Source organism: Benincasa hispida, chromosome 9 (genome assembly GCF_027475165.1).
Source record: "Benincasa hispida cultivar pf3 chromosome 9, pf3_genome.v1.1, whole genome shotgun sequence".
Taxonomy (NCBI): domain Eukaryota; kingdom Viridiplantae; phylum Streptophyta; class Magnoliopsida; order Cucurbitales; family Cucurbitaceae; genus Benincasa; species Benincasa hispida.
Genome location: NC_143486.1, coordinates 79,080,076 through 79,098,060, shown reverse-complemented (window position 1 = coordinate 79,098,060; position 17,985 = coordinate 79,080,076). Strand labels below are relative to the sequence as shown.

Sequence of the window (17,985 nt, the reverse complement as noted above, 5' to 3'; positions counted from 1 at the left end):
GTGATAGATTTAGAGACAATGATTTTATTCAAGATAGCACCATTATTAGGGGTTAAGGTCGGCGACAGAGCTTGTGTCAGAGGAGTTGGGATAGAAGAAGATGGAATTGGAGTGATCAATAGTGGCTTCAAAGGAGTAATAAATGAAGTCGATGAAGAAGGAGTTTTGGTGGAAGGAGAGGGAACCACGCTCGATAAAGCATGGGATGAACATAGAATTGAAGTTGGAGGTGTCGTCACTGTTGTTGGAGGAGCCGATCTTGAAGAGGAAAAATTACTGCAATTTGGTTGGAGAAGAGTGCGGTGCTTATGGCCTGACCAATCGATAGCCTCTAGATGTTTGTTTTAATATAGTGTAATTACGAATAGTTTTTAATAAATATACTGCAATCTCATTAGTATGGTTAGGATGGGTTAGATTTTTATAAATTTGTTATTTTTATTTTTAATTCGTTTAGTCACTTTTACGAGTGAAAACGTTGATTTGCTATTTTTACAAATGAAAAAGTTAAAATATATCATTCTTCCAATTGGCCCTTAATTTATTCTCTTCAAAAACAGTATTCGACGTAATTGGGTTCGTACCTGTCTCTTCAGTGTTCACGGAAAGCATATTTGGGTTCTTTACTTCTATTGTAGCCTGGAATTGAAAGTTACCGCCATTGTTCTTATTATTAATCTTCACTACCATCACATCAAAAAGCTTCTAAATCTTCGTCAACAATTCTGAAATTCCCCATTTTTAGGTTTACTGCTGGAGCCTCCTTCTTATCATGTGCGCTTCTCCATGGCGAACTTGAGGACCGACTCTCCAGTCGCTTGTCGCATCGTTCGTGCCTTTCTCGACTTCCTCAACTCCGGTCTCTACTTTTTCTCTCTTTTTCCGATCGCTTTTCTTCTTTTCGATGATGTTATTCAAATTGAGCAGCTTTAATTTTAGCGCTCTTCACTGTCCTTTTTATTCTTCTTGATTTATTATTATTACTATTATATTTCTTCTCTGTTGAATCCTTCAAAATGCATTGTATAAGGTGTTTTGTTGGATTTGTGTAAATTAAGCGATTTCAGTGGAGTGAAGCGTTGTGTTGCATTATGTAATGTTCCTTACCAGTTTGATGATTTTTTTTAGGGTTTTCACTAAGAAATTCGTTATGTGATTTTTTTTTCTTCTTCTTTTTGTGCGTAGTGGAAGCTGGTCCAGGTGTTGATGTTGAAGGCCTCGAGGTCGCAAAACAATGTTTAGAACAAGTCTTTCAAGTTGAGTCTCCTGCTGCTGATGAGTTAACGGAATTGGATTCGCTAGTAGAAATTTTTAGTTCGCCGGAATCTTTTCAGCGTTCTCGAACCAGTTCATTTGTTGATAATGGAGCTATTCCATTCGGACATCACAGTCCTCTCAATGTGAATGATTCTGATGCCAATTTGTCAGAGTCAAAACCTCAGGTCAGCTTTCGTTTATGAGAATTTCAGCAATATTAGGTGATTTTCTCTGTGATAATTTCCATTTGTTTATATACCACACCATTTGTGCCTATAAAAACAATATGTGAAGCTTATCATTAGTTATCACTGGGACAACACTGAAATATGTAAACATTTGTATGTCAATTTGTAAACATGGACAAATGTGTGGCCAGAATGAGATTCTACCATTGTGCATTTTTTTTTTTCATTTTCGTGAGCCAAAAGTAGAAGTGAAACAGACATCCACCGGAATTTCAAAATAGTGTTAAATAAGGTCTTATTGTTTTGGCAATCAAGATATAACCTGTTGGTAGTTAACTGCTCCGAGTGTAAGATCTTAATTTAATCCCCTTTCCTAGTGGTTGATCGAGTGTATTAATTTTCTTGTTTTTTCCTTTCTTTTTCATGGAGTAGTTTGTCTATTTATTATACTCTTACAAAATGTGTTGTTGCAAAGTATTGTTTTTCTGCACTTCAAAACATCCAAATTATATAATTTTGTGAACACTCATAAATGTTTCTATTATTAGTCTTCATTCACTTAAAATTATTTTGAATTCAATCAATTTATATCCATCTGATTGAATCATTTTGTAGTGTTGAGTTTTTGTTGAGTTTTGACTTCTGCTCCCTCAATTAATCCAGGGTGGTGATTGGTCGAGAGAATCTCATTCTGTAGGTAGGTCTTCTTCTCTTCTCCTTTTATGTTCCTTGCTTACCTTTGTCTTTGTATATTTTATTTTTGCAATGTAAGTTTGGCTATCTCCATGGGAAACAGGAACTACATATCAGCATCCCACCTTTATTACCTCTTGTTTTTCAAGATTTCCTCTTGGGTTTTATGGTTATAGAGAATCTATGAACTCTTGTTGAAAGGGCATTTAAGAAGTAGAAGGATCGCACTTGGTGAATTTGGAAGTTTGGATCACTATCCTTTCAGTGTAGATATATTGGCGAACTATGTGTTTGGCATATGGAAAAGTAGATTTGACCCTGATCTTGAATTGTCTTTGTTCATACATGGAAAATAGTATCTTTTTTGTGCAATAGAACAATCACTAAAGATTTAGGCTCAATATGTGAAATGTAGTAATTCTAGCTGGTGGAACCTGTATGTGGAAATTTTGATTCACCTCTCTATTTTACTAACTGTAACGCAAGAACAGTAATGATATTGTGTTCAGGGAGGACATTTAGAAAGGATGGTGGAAAAATTGCACTTAGATGTACAAGTTTTTCACGTGTTTGGTCACCATCCCTAAGATTAACTGCAATGGCCGCTGGACCAGGTTCAGACTAAATTTGCAACTTCAAGTTTACATGAAAAACAGAAGAATTAAACCACTGTCATCTTTTTAACTGTAAAAACCATTTCTTTTCTGAACAAGAAACAAAAGCTTTTCCAAAAGATGATCTGTAATTTGGAGTTATTACAATTTTTTTTGGTCATCTTTGGATTTCCATCAGACTAGAAAGGATTTCCTATTCCGTTTTATTTCCTAGGTTTTTTATCCTTTCTTTTGTTACCTCCTTGTTTAGTTGTCTTTAGAAACGTGGGATATTTCTTTGAAATTTGGAGAAGCTTAGGCCCCACTTGATAATGATTCATTTTTCATTGTTTTCTTTAAAAATTATGTTTGTTCTCTTAATTTCTTTGGTATATTTTTCACCATTCATACAAATAAATTTGAATTTTTGGCCAAATTTAAAGAATGAAAACAAGTTTTTAGAAGCTATTCTCTCTCTCTCCCTTTTTTTTTTTTTCAGTTTAATATTTTGAAAATGTTTTTGAAAAATAGATTACAAAACAAATAAACATGTGGAAGTAATGTTTATATTCTAAATTTTCAAAAACAGGAAATAGAAGACAAAATGGTTTTCAAAGAGGGTTTGTAACTTGTAGAAAAGGAAGGTCTTTGTGTCCTTGTTAGATCATGGATCATGTCTATATCAATTCATTATAACTTCCAAAGTAAGCATAATTTTTTGTTTCATGGAGATGTTCTCGGAGGAGCTGCTAGTAGGAAGAAGTGATAATGTTCACTTTCAGCACTTTTTTGGATTAATTAAGTTGAAAGAATCGAGCCCCCTAGAAGATGAGGAGAGTATGGAACACAAAGGGAAAAATATAAATTATCTTCACTGACCTCGAATTCTTGATGAACAGTCTTTATGATTTTGTTTGGTATATATATAATATTTTCTTTCTCCATATCATCATCTTCTCGTTTTCCTTCTTGAAAGAGAGTTTGCCTTCTCTTTTCTAAGAGGAAAATTGAAAAGGGACTTTATATCGTCTTTTTGTATTAATTTTTTATATATTTTTTCTGTAGAAGAATTTTATGAGATTGTATACCTTGATCCCTTGAATCAATTAAATTGGTGGTTTGGAATTCCCACCACCACCCCCCCCCCCCCCCCCCCCCCCCCCCCATTTTTCCATGGTGGTCATCATTTTTGCAGGAGTATTGCAAGATGAACTTTTTGGGCAATTTGTTCTTGCGCTTGAAAAACTTCACTATTTTAGGACCACAGCAGATGGGAGGGATGATCCTGACCAACTCGAGCGAGCAACACGTTTGTTTCATGATGCTCTTAGAGTATGAATTTTCTTGTAGTTTTGCTGCTTCAAATGAAATTTACTTCTTTGCATGAACCATTTTCTTTCCATTTCATGCATATCAGTGTCTGTTGCTTGATATTCTTAATACAGTTAGTAACTTATCTTTTACTGACTCATTGCCTCTTATATGTGCTTTTACTTTTGAAGAGTGCCTCTCTTTCTCTCTCTCTACCCCTGCCTCCTTGTATAATCCTTAACCAAGTTTCTTATTGTATTAGGAGATGGAAAGATCTGGATGCCCTGAAATTAATCACAAAAATCTGGCTGAGTCCTTGAAATCCCTTGGTACCATGACTATTACAAATCTCTACTCTAGTAATAATCTTCAGTTTTTTATTTCTTATTTTTTATTATTTTTATTATTTTTATTTTTTTCATTTTAAACTTATGTTTTTGTGTACTTATGCACACTGATTTAATATGGTAGGTAAAAATAGGTTCCCCACACGCATATGTAATGTTTAGATCCTTTTCTCTTTATTATTTAGATATACTCTTTCATGCTTACATTATTTTTTAAGAAAAAAAATATGCATTTTTTAATAATTTCCAGAAGGACAAATCCCACTTTGTATCTGCGCGTAGGGGTTCTAATATGTAAAAATATGTTTTGTTTTAGGTAACAGGGCTATGCAGTCAAAACTTTACTCTGACGCAATTGAGTTGTATAGCTGTGCAATTGCATTATGTGAAAATAATGCCATTTACTACTGTAACAGGTAGAATGCTGTTAATTATAAAGATCATTATCGTGAAAAGTAAAGGAATTTCTTTTTCTTTCCTGTGTCCAAGATAAGATAAGAAACAGATTAATACATTCATTCATCTCTCTCAGTTAGGGAACTTAATATTTATCAAATTTTCCTAAAAGGATTTAGCAATGATTCAGATTCCTGGACTTATGTAGGCTATCTCTTTCCTCATCAAGCAGAATGTTAGGCCCTCTATTACAGTACAATACAGCAGTAGGGGTAAGAAAGGGATTTCGTCATTGACCAGATAGATAGACGAGTGAGGGGACCACGGGGGAACATGGCTGTGTTTGGGAACTATATATGTACTGTTATTTCTTTTAATGTTTTCTGTCAGTTAAGAAGTTGGACGAGATTACCAACCCTTACTAATTGGCTGGTGAGCGTTATGCCTTAGGAAGAGGGGGGGAAAAGGATTTATTAACACCATTTGCATAATTATTAATGAATAGGCCTTTTGGATACCTGTTTTTCTCGTCTGTGATACTCATTTGAAATTTCTCAATAATCATTCTTCACATTGCTGCAAAGTTTTTTAATAGTATCTTACCATCCTTCAAGTTTCTTGACATTAAAATATTGTAGAATCAAACATGCAGATAATACTTTCATCTCTGTGCATAGTTGTCCTGGTTTACTTTGCTTTTCTTCTAATTTTAGTTTCAATGGATTTAAATCTATGGAGACAGATTAATGGTTGTTGTTTTTTCCCTCACCCCTAATTTTTATTAATTACCTTCTTTTTCCAATATGTCAATAAAAAATCAACTCCTTAGGGCAGCTGCGTACACTCAAATCCAGAAATACTCTGAAGCAACAAGAGATTGTTTGAAATCCATTGAAATTGACCCAAATTATAGCAAGGCATATAGTCGTCTAGGTGTGGCTTTATACGACCAGGGGAACTATCGCGATGCTATTGATAAAGGATTTATGAGAGGTTCGTGTAACGTTAAACATTAGAACCCATGCAAGTTAAATTTAGGAAGAGAATCTGAGACTTGTTTCTTCTATTGTTGTAGGCATTGAACTTATGTTAAATTATGGAAGTACTTGTTATGTTTCGTTACTCATCTGTATGCAGTTTAAAATGTTAGCTTTAATGTGCAGCGTTGCAGTTGGATCCAAACAATGAAGCTGTCAGGGAAAATATTCGAGTTAATACACCGTGACTTTCACAACTACTACAATTTGTCTTGTATTACTTTTAACACTACTAGTTTATGACAATGTTTTATTTCTAATTATCAATAGGTAGCTGAACAGAAGTTAAAGGAAGCACAGCGACAAACTCAGCATGAGCAGGTACATGTGCTTTATTTTCTCATGAATTAAAGGGTTCTTTTATGGAGTAGTGTTAATTCTTAGTCTTGTATTAGAATGAGGTTAAGAGCACTTAAAATATATCTGCATTTATGAAGACAGCTTTTTGTTTGACCAGCATTTTTTTTTAATTAAAATAGGTGATGTGAATTTTATTTACCGTTTTTTTCTAAAAAAAAATTATGTAGTCCTAATTCATTTAGCTCTCTATATTTTCTTGTGTAGCTTCTCATTGGTCTTTTGAGTTTCTGAGGCCCTTAGGTCCTTGCTCTGTTTTTTACAGGTGCAATAAAGCGCAATAGTCTTTTGGGGTTTGAGTGCGAGACGCAAAAAAAAAAAAAAAAAAAATACATAAAGAGAGAAAGTATAGTAATGATTAGGGTTTTTTTTTTTTTTTTTGTGAGGCACACTGTATATAAAAGTAATAAGAGAAAGTATAGATGAAGTAGAAATATTAAAAAAAAGAAACCTAAACACAAGAAATTTTGCATCTAGGCTTAGTAAATTTGATTTTTTATTTAATAAGGAAAAAAACCCTAATTATTACTATATTTTAAAAATAATGAAAAGGCCCCAAGACCAGGGCTTAAAGCATTGGGAGTTCACAAAAGGCACACGCTTGAGGCGCATCTTATTCTGTGAGTGTCGTCTTTTCAAGGCGAGGTGCCGGACCTGTGCCTTGAGCCTAGGCGCGACTGTAGAGGGCTTTTTAAAACACCATTCTTGCTAGAGTTTTTTTTGGTCCTACACTCGTCGGGGAAGTTTTTGAGCCTAGGCGCACCCTCCCACCCTCTTCCGAATTTGGGGAAGGCGTTTATCATCCTTCTCTCTTAAGTTCTAATAATGGAGTTATAGAAGTTAGCGAGTTTAAGAAAGCCATTGCTTGCTTCTACTATGAGTTCTGGGACAAAGATTTGTATTTTGACGTCTGAAATTGGGCAATTCCTACGGATACACCATTATTTAAGCATAACCAAATTATATTTTATAATTAAGGACAGACCTAGAGTGAATAAAATCTCGATCTCTTTCATATTCAAGAGCCAAAACATGTCGCCATGTTTTTATCTTTGCCAATTTCTATTCATTGTGTTGCTCTCTTCTCAGAACCCTACTACTTTGCTAGTTCCAACTTAATATTCAACCTTATGCAGTCGTCACTCTCACTGGTCAAAATTCTTAGAACCCAGGGTTAGTTTCTCCTCCTTTTTCTCACCCTTTTTCAGTGTTTTTAGTATGTTATATCTTTCTACGACCTTACTTGAACAAGATCTGTTCTATAGGTTATACAATTGTGTCTTTGAGTTCTAAAGCATGTAATATCTTTATGTGGTGATATAATCTGTTGGAAAACTGACTTCATTATTGTGATACCAATGAAATGGCTTCAGCTACCAAAAGTGACGTTGTTCAGCCACTTGAAGTTAGCAGAAATGTTTTAAATTTGATCCCATTTGAACATGTAATGAGCAGTAGCGCCTCTTAATTTTTGCTATGTTTTTGCATTCCCATCCTTTTGCTCAGACTTATCGAACTTAGTTATCTAGTCGTGATGCTGCACCTGCACGGTTTATCGACAATGGATTTAATTGTATGCAGGGTTCAACAAGTCGAAGTCAAGAATCCCAAAATCAGTCTGGTGGTGGAGGGTCAAGGAATGACAGCCCCCCATCTCCTCCTTTCCCTTCTATGCCATTTAATGTCACTCTACCGTCTGGAATTTCGGACATGTTTATGAACATGGCTGCTAACGCTACAAACCCATTCCACGGGCAGCACTCCGAAGATGGGGGAGAAGAGAATAGAAGCAGAAATGGTTCGGGAGATCCCAGAACGAATATGAATGGGAATTTCAGTTTCAGCATTGGAGATGGGATGCCACAGGATCTGAATGGTGCTTTGAGATCTATGATGCAAATGTTTACTGGAGCAGCACCTGGTGGAAACCCTCAGAATAATTTCAATGGAAGACCCCCACAAGGCTGAAAACACTTGGTTAGTTTGTTGCACAGAGTTCCCTTTATTTCTCTCTCTCGTTCTCTCTCTCTCTCTCTCAAATTTATTTATTTTGGTTTTCTCGTATTTTGTTGACTTCCATTTTCCTTTACATCCTTTGGGGCGGTTTCCTCTCGTATATGGCATGGATCTTTGAGACAAAAATATACGGTTTTGAACAGACTCAGCCTTCAAATAAATGTTAATTATTTTCCTTGTTATTTATTTATTATTAGTATTAAAAAAAATGATTAAAATACCATTTTAATTCTCATACTTTGAAGTTGGTTCCCTGTATTTTCAACTGTTCAATTTTTGCTATTGTAATTTTAATAAATCTTAAATTCTCCCCCTAGTTTATGGTCAATTTCTTAGAAAACATTTTTTGTTATATATTGGCAAATTTACTATAAATTTTGAAAATATAATCGTATATTATATTGTATTTCCTTATATGAAAATTATTATTATTATTTAATTATTTTTAATAGAAATTAATTTTGATGGATTAAATTTTAGATTTATTGAAAATATAGAGACTAAAGTTAAAATTATAAGACTAAAATTAGACAAATTTCAAAGTATAAAAGTCAAAATGATATTTTAACTTTTAAAAAATGTGAACAAAAAGTCTCATTTCCTTAAAAAAAAAAAAAAAAAAAAAAATGGTGAATGGGTTCTCGAGTCATCCGATGGACACTTACGGTAAATGTCTGAAAATGAATATTTCCCCCCTTTTCTTTTGGATTTATTAATTTCTTTAGAAGCTAATTCGATTTTTTGTCCATGTCAAATTTCAAACTCGGCCTCTTTTAAATGCAATTCTGACGAAGCCCATATGAGCTGAAAGCGATGTAGAGAGTGAATGAACTAATACAATTTTCATTTAACAAGATACGGCTTTGTTGATTGTTTCAAATAGTAATTTTGTCATTTAAAAGTTACCTTAATATGTTATAAATGTTTAAAGTTATTGTTGGAGTAGAACTTATTTAGAATTCTTTATGAAAATTTATTCATATTTTTTAGCTAGATTTTTTAAAGTATAAGAATATTTTAAAAGCAAATGGCAAAATTTAAGGTAGCTTTTATAATTCATTAATTCAACCTATTATTAATTATTCAAAGTACATGTTATTTTACTTGCAATGAAAACATTGTTTTACGCAAAAACTCTCAACTAATTCAAGCAACTCTAGAAGGCTCAAGTAATTAATTAGATTTAAAAAGTTGCATTTACTTACATTTGACATTTTCATCTAATAATCAATTTTCTTTTATTTAATACAAATGATACTACGTTTAAAAAACAGATGATGGTATGGTACTATTATCGTACATTAAAATCCAAGCCAGTTAGATGTAGCCTTTGACTAATCTCTTCTAGAATAAGAATAGGTATATTAGGCATTAAAGGAGAGCTTAATGACTCATCGCTAACTAGTTAGATATTGTATATTGTCTTTAAACTTTATAAGTTTAAATCTTCATTATTAAATTATTGACTTTAAAATAAATTTGTATTTATAACAACACATAAAAAGTGGTCATGACTCATAATATTATGTTGGTTAAGTAAAGTCAATAAATATAAATTTATTAAGTTGAATGAATATTATAAGATGATTAGTTCGTAAATAACTCACCGACTTAATTATATACAGATGGATATGTAATTTGTGTATTCATAATAGATAGAGAATCATCTTATTTTATTTAGATATAAAACTACTATAAATAATAAAATTAGCTAAAAAGAACAAAAACCGTTGAACGAGTAACAAGTACCAAATTTTGTCAAATACAAAAAGTTGTCCAATTGAATGATTGTATCAATATTCCGCTATTGTTTTTATTTTGTTTTGTTGTTTAAGTAATCCCATGACCTCGTTCAAAAAAAATCTTTTTTTTAAAACAATAATACAATCAACTATTTCCTAAATTTCTTATCTAAAATAAAGGGAGAGTACTATTTAGAAAAATATCTTTTGATCAAATAACAACTTTGAGAGGATGCTAAAGCCGCAATAGTATAAACAACTTTGTTTTCTTCTCGAGGAGAGTGACAAAAAGACAATATTAATAAAATTTTTAACAAAAAAAAAAAAATCCTTGATAAAGATTTCAATTTCAACAAAAAATGATCTCATTCCTAGATAGCGAAACTTAAATAACCTTCAAAACATCATACTCAACCTCAAAGGAGGGACTGAAGTATAGAAATACATAGATAAATTATCCTTCAATTGCGAGAGGACATCTTTTCAATTGTGGAGGGACAATTGGACAAATGAATATTTCTTAATTTATCATTTTTTATTTTTCTTTTTGATTTTAAGTTTCCTAATTTGTCGTATAACTGTACAACGAATAAAAGTCAAGTTAGGCACGACCCACTTCTAATTAACATGACTTATTCGAAATAATTAATTAGGCCTAAAAAAATTACTCTTATTATTTATAATTAAGGACAAATCATAATCACAAAAATCACATTTAAAGTATAATAATAGTTGTAATTATACTCTCAAACTTCTAATTATAAAAATTAAATCTTCAAACTTTTACAATTGTTCAAATTGGACCCTCAAACTTACAATTGTTGTAGAAATTGAACCCAATTGATATACTTTAAACATGGTATATTAGTTGACTGATATACAAAAAAAAAAAAAAAGTGAGTTTGTTAAAAGGACAAAATTGGAATACAAAATAAACAAAAATTTAAATTTGAGAATTTTGTCATATTTATAATTTTCTATATGTTGAAGACAAGTCCCTAGTTATACATTTTGGAATTGCCACTCATTGCAAATTCCCTTTAAGTTTTATGTTAAAATACTATTTTGATCCCTATACTTTAAATTTGTTTAATTTGAGTAATTCAACTTTTAGTTGTCCAACTTTAGTCATTATACTTTCAATAAATTTTAAATTCAATCTCAATAGTGATTTAACATTGATTTTTTAAAAAACCCTTTTTGTTATCACATTTATAGTATAAATTTTGAAAACATATTCACATATTTTATTTTCTTAAATTAAAATTATTATTATTATTTAATTAATTTTAGTAACAATTAACTTTTAGAGATTAAATTTAAGATTTATTGAAAATATAGAAACTAAATTAGACCATTAAAATATATAAAATTAATCAAACTTCAAATTATAAATATCAAAATATATTTTAACCTAAATAGAAGCTAAAACGCACTAAAAAGATACCTTTCCTAAAATGAATCGTTACGCCATTGACAAAACTATCCACGAATGAAAGAAAAATAAATAAATAAATAGAAATTAAAAAGAAAAAAACATATCTGGAATGAGTCAGATGAGTGAGATGAAGGGCCAGGATTTAAATCAGAAATATGGAATTAATCAACACTTCACACTCCGTATCTTAATTTCCTTTTCTCATCAGTCAGAGTTCGCCCAGTTCCGAACCCAAACGCCCATAATCTGTATGGTAAACCCAAAGCCCAAAGCCGAAGCCAAAGCCATTGCCTGTTCTTGCAATCGCAATCATTCATTGCCAGAAAATTCATTGAAAAATCGTTCAAACTGAAGCTGATTCGTTTTCCTTGGCTGAAAGTTCTATCTCTTCCTGCATTGACGCCTCCGCCTGATTCCATTTTTACTTCTAATTTTGGTTTCTTCCTTCCTCCATACACGGATATTACTATCGCCACTTACCATCTGCTTTTTGCCACGCTTCTCTTTCTGGATCTTGATTGTTTTTCAATGTGGAATCTGTAGATTCTGCCTCTTGTTGCTTTGTTGTTCGTTGCATCAGTGGCGAGGGAAGACGCTGAAGGTTTGAATGTTTGATTCTGGAGTTTTTGTTTTGCGTTGTGATTGGAATTGCATTTTTTTTTTTTTTTTTTTTGTATTTGTTGTTTGTGGTATAATTTTCCTTTAGGAGTTTCTGTTTTGGCTGCCTTTTTTTTTGTTTTATTCTTTTTTTGTGATACTTTTTTTGAGACTCGTCTGTTGATGCTTCGATGGAATCTGGGAAATTGTATGCGTCGTAGCTTTCTTTAAAAGGCAATAGTTCGTTTATAGATCGAGTCTTCATATTGGTTCATTTCATTGTTTGTGATGAGTTTATACTCTGTAAATGATCTTGATGAATTAATTTAGCTGCTTCTTTTCATTTTTAGTCACACTTGGTGCCTGAAGTATTGAAGAAATGAGTGCGTACATCGTTGGTGTTCTTGTACCTATTGTAGTCACACTTTTCTTCCGGAAATCTAAAAAAACAAAGAAAAGAGGGGTGCCTGTTGATGCTGGTGGGGATCCTGGGTTTGCTGTTCGGAATAGTAAGTGCACTGCGCCTGTGGAAACAGCATGGGAAGGCATCCTTACTCTTGCAGAACTCTTTGAGTATTCATGCAAGCAGCACCAAGACAGACGCTTACTTGGAACACGCAAATTGATCGCAAAAGAAACTGAAGTAGCTGCTGATGGGAGATCCTTTGAGAAGCTTCATTTGGGTGACTATGAGTGGCTAACATATGGTCAAGCATTTGAAGCTGTGTGTAGCTTTGCTTCTGGTCTAGTGCAAATTGGGCATAATAAGGGAGAACGTGCAGCAATCTTTGCTGACACTAGAGAAGAATGGTTTATTGCTTTGCAGGTTTTTCTCTTTCATGTTTTGTATTGTATTGATTGCACATCAATAATTGGAATAAACTTTTAGACTTATTTTTCTTTTGTTTAGAAATATTGGCGATGCAATTTTTGATATTTTATTCTTCTTTAGTTTATGAATTTTAACTTTCGCAATATCAATTTTCTAGAAATAGTATCGCCAAACATCTTTTTTTGTAATTCTATAATATGACCTTTGTGTTTTCATGTACCAGGGATGCTTTAGGCGCAATATCACTGTTGTAACTATATATGCATCTTTAGGGGAAGAGGCATTATGTCACTCGTTGAACGAGGTTCTCTCTATCTCTCCCTCCCCTATATACAAGCATGTGCTTATGCTACACACTAATATTAAATGAAGCTACATTTTCTAATTGTCTACAATCATTGCACAACCATTATTCCTACCTAAATTTTTTTGAAACCGGATCAGGAAACTAGCCAAGTGTTTATGTAAACATGTTTTTGCTCTCAAATTCTATCCCCCGTCTCCTTCATGCCCAATTTGTTTTGTTTGTTATCTCCTTGCAGATTCCTGAAATTAAAACATCTTACCGAGCATTGAACTCTTTTGATTATTTATACCTGATGTATGATCTTTTCCTCTCCAGACAGAAGTCACAACTGTGATATGTGGCCAGAAAGAGTTGAGTAAACTGTTAGGTATCAGTGGACAGCTTAAGACAGTGAAGAATGTGATATGTATGGATGAGATTCCTCAAAGCATTTTAAATTCTGAGCAGAACGGGGACTGGAAAATTGCCTCATTTGCAAAAGTTCAATTGCTTGGCCAAGAATGTAACGTGGGTGCTGAGTTACCTATGTCAGGTGACATTGCAGTTATAATGTATACAAGTGGAAGTACCGGATTGCCGAAGGTGAGAAACATCTATGTTTGTACATAGGTACTTATGTACACACACACATATATGTACAGTTGCACAAACATACATTCATATATATACACATGCTTGGCTTACCTATACCTTCCTCAAGTTTCATTTCTTATTACCCTTCTAATTAATCTATTTTCTAGGCTTTATGACTGGTCATTTTACCAATGCTTGAATGTTGTGTTATATGCACATTATATTTCCTACGTTTCTGCTATGAATATTCTCTCTAAGTAGGAAACTTGAGACCTCAATATATCTTGAAATGTTATCTTTGATAATGTTAATATCTGTGTTGTTTTTCACTGCATCTATGTGTTGTTTGCATCCACTCGTTTGGTAGTTGTCTATTTTGTTTAACAATTCTATGATGTTCTGGAACCAATTCTGATAATGTATTTATAATGGCCGTGTTACAGGGTGTGATGATGACACATGCAAATGTCTTGGCCACAGTTTCTGCTGTCATGACTATAGTTCCTGGTCTAGGGAAGAAGGATACCTATCTCGCATACTTACCCATGGCTCATATCCTTGAATTAGCAGCAGAGGTGTGTATTTTTTAGGTTTCATAATTTTGGTAGGTTATGTTACTGTTTAGTAAAATGCAAATTTACATTTCTCTTTTGCTGCTTTATGACTAATCCTTATATGTTATATTTGTTTGTCCTGTAGAATGTAATGGCTGGCGTTGGATGTGCTATTGGATATGGGTCTCCTTTGACACTTACTGATACGTCTAACAAGATTAAACGTGGGACAAAGGGCGATGCAACTGCACTTGTGCCAACAGTAATGACTGCTGTCCCAGCAATTTTAGATCGTGTTCGAGAAGGGGTTCTTAAAAAGGTTTGTCAACTTTGCATGCACATTTTTGTTTGTATTGCATTTATTTGAACACTCAAGCTTTGCTGTCCATTTATTGGGGAATTATAATAATAAAGAATTTTCTGATTTCAGGTGAATGCGACGGGTGGATTAGCGAAGAAATTGTTTGATTTGGCATATTCTCGTAGGTTATCTGCCATGAATGGTAGTTGGTTTGGGGCATGGGGTCTGGAAAAGCTTTTATGGAACTTTCTTGTGTTTAGAAAGGTACAAGCAATTCTTGGAGGCCGCCTTCGTTTCCTGTTGTCTGGAGGGGCACCTCTTTCTGGGGATACCCAAAGATTCATCAACATCTGTCTCAGGTATGTATGACATGCAAATCTTATGAATGACATAGACTTTTACTGTCAGAGTTGATGTACCTATCATACAGAAAATTATCTAAAAACAAATGAAGTTTAACTGCTCGAATTCTAAATGTCAGATGCCTATGGACTATTTGATATCCAATCTGGATACAGGTTACACAGTAGATACCAAATAATGTGTTTGCCTAGATGCATGCAGAGTTTTAAACTGTTTCATGAGGTTTGAGCCTCGTGTATATATCTTTTTTAAGGCCATTTAGTTTTATTGATCCAATTGTATATGCTGCAAAAACTATCCAGGATTATTGATAATAAATAAATGCTAATGAATGCTACACATGATGGATATAGTTCGGTAGTTGACAAATATACCAGTCCTACAACCAATAATAGGTATTTAAACTAGGTTCGTGGTTCATTATTTTTCCATAAATGCATCATTCATGTGTGCGTGCATTAGTATTGCAGTTACCATCTTGCATATGTATCTCATGGCATCCTATTTTCAGTGCTCCAATAGGTCAGGGTTATGGTCTTACTGAGACTTGTGCTGGTGGGACATTCTCTGAGTTTGATGACTTGACCGTTGGTCGTGTAGGAGCTCCGCTTCCTTGCTCATTTGTTAAGGTATCTAAACATCCCTGTGGTTCAGTGATCCCTTATTGAATGCACAATTACCATATACAACTCTACGTATTTGAGTGGGTTACAGGGTTGGTTACTTACACAAGTATGATGAAAATTCAACATTCATTGTCAACGGGAATTACACAAGGCCAGGAGGCCTTGGGCAAAAAATAATTAGCTGTTGTATTTATTTGTCATGTGAAATTCACTGGCCTGATGAATCATGAATGTATTACGTCCAGCACTGAAGACTTGGAACAAGTGATTAGGCAAAATAAACAATCTTGAGTAACAGCTTGCTAGCTTTGAGGTTACTGAGTAAACCAGGAGCCACAACTCCAATAGTCTTTGCATCTACGATCTACGCTTTCTCTATCCAACGATACTACTGGATGATATTTTTATATGACTATCGCATTTGTTATCCAGTGATCAACTTTAAGGCATTTGTTTTACTTTCTCAGTTGATTGATTGGCCCGAAGGTGGATACTTAACTAGTGATTTGCCAAGGCCACGGGGAGAGATTGTAATTGGTGGTCCAAATGTTACACTTGGATATTTCAAAAATGAAGAAAAAACTAGAGAATCATACAAGGTAAAGTCTCCTTGTTGATCCCTGTAGTATTCTTTCCTCAAATTTGCAAATGATGCAATGTCTCTTTGTTGCAAAGGTCGATGAGAGGGGAATGCGGTGGTTCTACACTGGTGACGTAGGCCAATTTCATGCTGATGGTTGCCTTGAAATTATTGACCGTAAAAAGGATATTGTCAAACTTCAACATGGAGAATATGTTTCTTTGGGGAAGGTATGACATGCAAAATTACTTTATTTTATTTATCTATGTATTTTGCTTTCTAAGTAATGTTTATTGGTTGCCTACAGGTTGAAGCTGCACTCAGTGTGAGCCCGTATGTGGACAATATTATGCTTCACGCTGACCCGTTTCATAGTTACTGTGTTGCTCTTGTTGTGGCCTCTCAACATGCAGTAGAAGAATGGGCTTCTAAGCAAGGAATTGATACAAGTGACTTCGCTGCACTCTGTCGTAAAGAAGAAGTAGTGAAGGAAGTCCAAGCATCACTCATAAAGGTATCTGTATTCTGCCATAAATTTGGTATTTTTGCTTTCTTATCCCATCCCAACATGCTTTTCAAAACCACCTTTGGTTCTTCATTTACTTACTATCTTCTTCCCAAAACGACTAAAGACACCCACTTGGCATAATGACTAGAGCGCTTGCTTAGTCACCCATAGTGCTGGAGTTCGATCTTGCAAGTTTGAAGTTTAGGGGACGTTTGGGATGTTGGGTTGGTTATTATATAGTCTATGGGTTATGATAGTCCGTAGGATATAATAGTCCGTGTTTGTGATACAAACTATTTTAGTTTGGGTAAGAAATGGTTAAGCACTATAACAAAGAGGGAGAGAGATGATGAGTAGGAAATAGTAATCACTATAACAAATAGTAAAAAAATATTGTAACAAAAAGAGATTTAAAATAGTAATACTATTGTTAGTTGAAGGTTATAATAGATGGACATACAAACTATTATAATTAGAGCCACAAATATGGATTGGACTAATAAGCCACTTAACCCACTTGAAGTTGGGGGCCCAAACAAATCCTTATTGTTAATTTAATACCAAATCTTTCTAAAACAACTAACTTCCCAATCCTTACCTTCTTTTTGAAGAAACGAATGCCAAAAAAGGCAACATTTGAAAATCCCCCTTCTATGATACACTCGTACACATACATTTTACAAACCAAATTGATATGAATATAAATTATAGCACAAATTTGTTTGGTATTGTTCAAAGAAACTATATTTTTATACTTATTGACAGGAAGCAAAGAAGGCTCGATTAGAGAAGTTTGAGATCCCTGCAAAAATCAAATTACTCTCTAATCCATGGACTCCTGAATCTGGGCTTGTCACTGCAGCTCTCAAGCTTAAAAGAGATATAATTAGAAAGGCTTTCTCTGAAGACCTCTCTAAATTATATGCCTGATTATGATGTTCTCCACAACTTGGATGTGGAGAAACTTTATCCTTGGAGAGTTAGGTTGGTTGTCCAGGATTAATTCTCTCTATTTATTGTCCATTACTTCCTCCTAGGTTGTTTTGTGATTTTGGTTTGCTTTTTAAATATTTTTCAAGGTTGTCTTCAACTATTTATGAGTACTGATTTTACTTTTAATAAGAAATGAGAAAGGCACCAGTTTTGTTTTCTTAGTTATATTATATTTGATGTGATTCATGTGATTGAATTAACACCAAAGTATTTGGTAGGAACTAAGAATAGTTTGAATCTTCATTCATATACTCAAAAGAAGGGATAAACATTGTATTAGTTTTAAAACTTTCATGAAAGCAACCCTCTACTCTATTTGTTTAACAATTTAAGATACAAATTTAGATCCCATTTGATAACCATTTCGTTTTTATTT

General features: G+C 33.6%; 2 protein-coding genes across 6 annotated transcripts; both read left to right on the top strand.

Moving 5' to 3' along the window:
• The first annotated feature begins 570 nt into the window (after window positions 1-570).
• Window positions 571-8,377, top strand: TPR8 (Tetratricopeptide repeat (TPR)-like superfamily protein). 5 transcript variants are annotated; one of them, XM_039041655.2, is made up of 10 exons: window positions 571-859; window positions 1,186-1,442; window positions 2,109-2,142; window positions 3,927-4,063; window positions 4,305-4,371; window positions 4,706-4,805; window positions 5,615-5,778; window positions 5,949-5,995; window positions 6,093-6,143; window positions 7,761-8,377. In XM_039041655.2, exons 1-10 carry the CDS (start codon window positions 787-789, stop codon window positions 8,145-8,147), a joined length of 1,317 nt encoding a protein of 438 aa, XP_038897583.1. In that variant the 5' UTR covers window positions 571-786; the 3' UTR covers window positions 8,148-8,377. The 5 variants fall into 5 exon arrangements, with proteins under 5 accessions (XP_038897583.1, XP_090174404.1, XP_038897584.1 ...); XM_090318278.1 differs by having other exon boundaries at window positions 581-859; window positions 3,999-4,063; XM_039041656.2 differs by having other exon boundaries at window positions 581-859; window positions 3,999-4,063; window positions 4,305-4,401.
• A 3,122-nt stretch (window positions 8,378-11,499) lies between these two features.
• Window positions 11,500-17,774, top strand: LACS9 (long chain acyl-CoA synthetase 9). The gene is made up of 12 exons (XM_039042487.2): window positions 11,500-11,976; window positions 12,323-12,798; window positions 13,028-13,108; window positions 13,427-13,693; window positions 14,128-14,259; window positions 14,384-14,557; window positions 14,669-14,898; window positions 15,414-15,531; window positions 15,996-16,127; window positions 16,204-16,338; window positions 16,416-16,622; window positions 17,382-17,774. Exons 2-12 carry the CDS (start codon window positions 12,352-12,354, stop codon window positions 17,544-17,546), a joined length of 2,088 nt encoding a protein of 695 aa, XP_038898415.1. The 5' UTR covers window positions 11,500-11,976; window positions 12,323-12,351; the 3' UTR covers window positions 17,547-17,774.
• The last annotated feature ends 211 nt before the right edge of the window (window positions 17,775-17,985 follow it).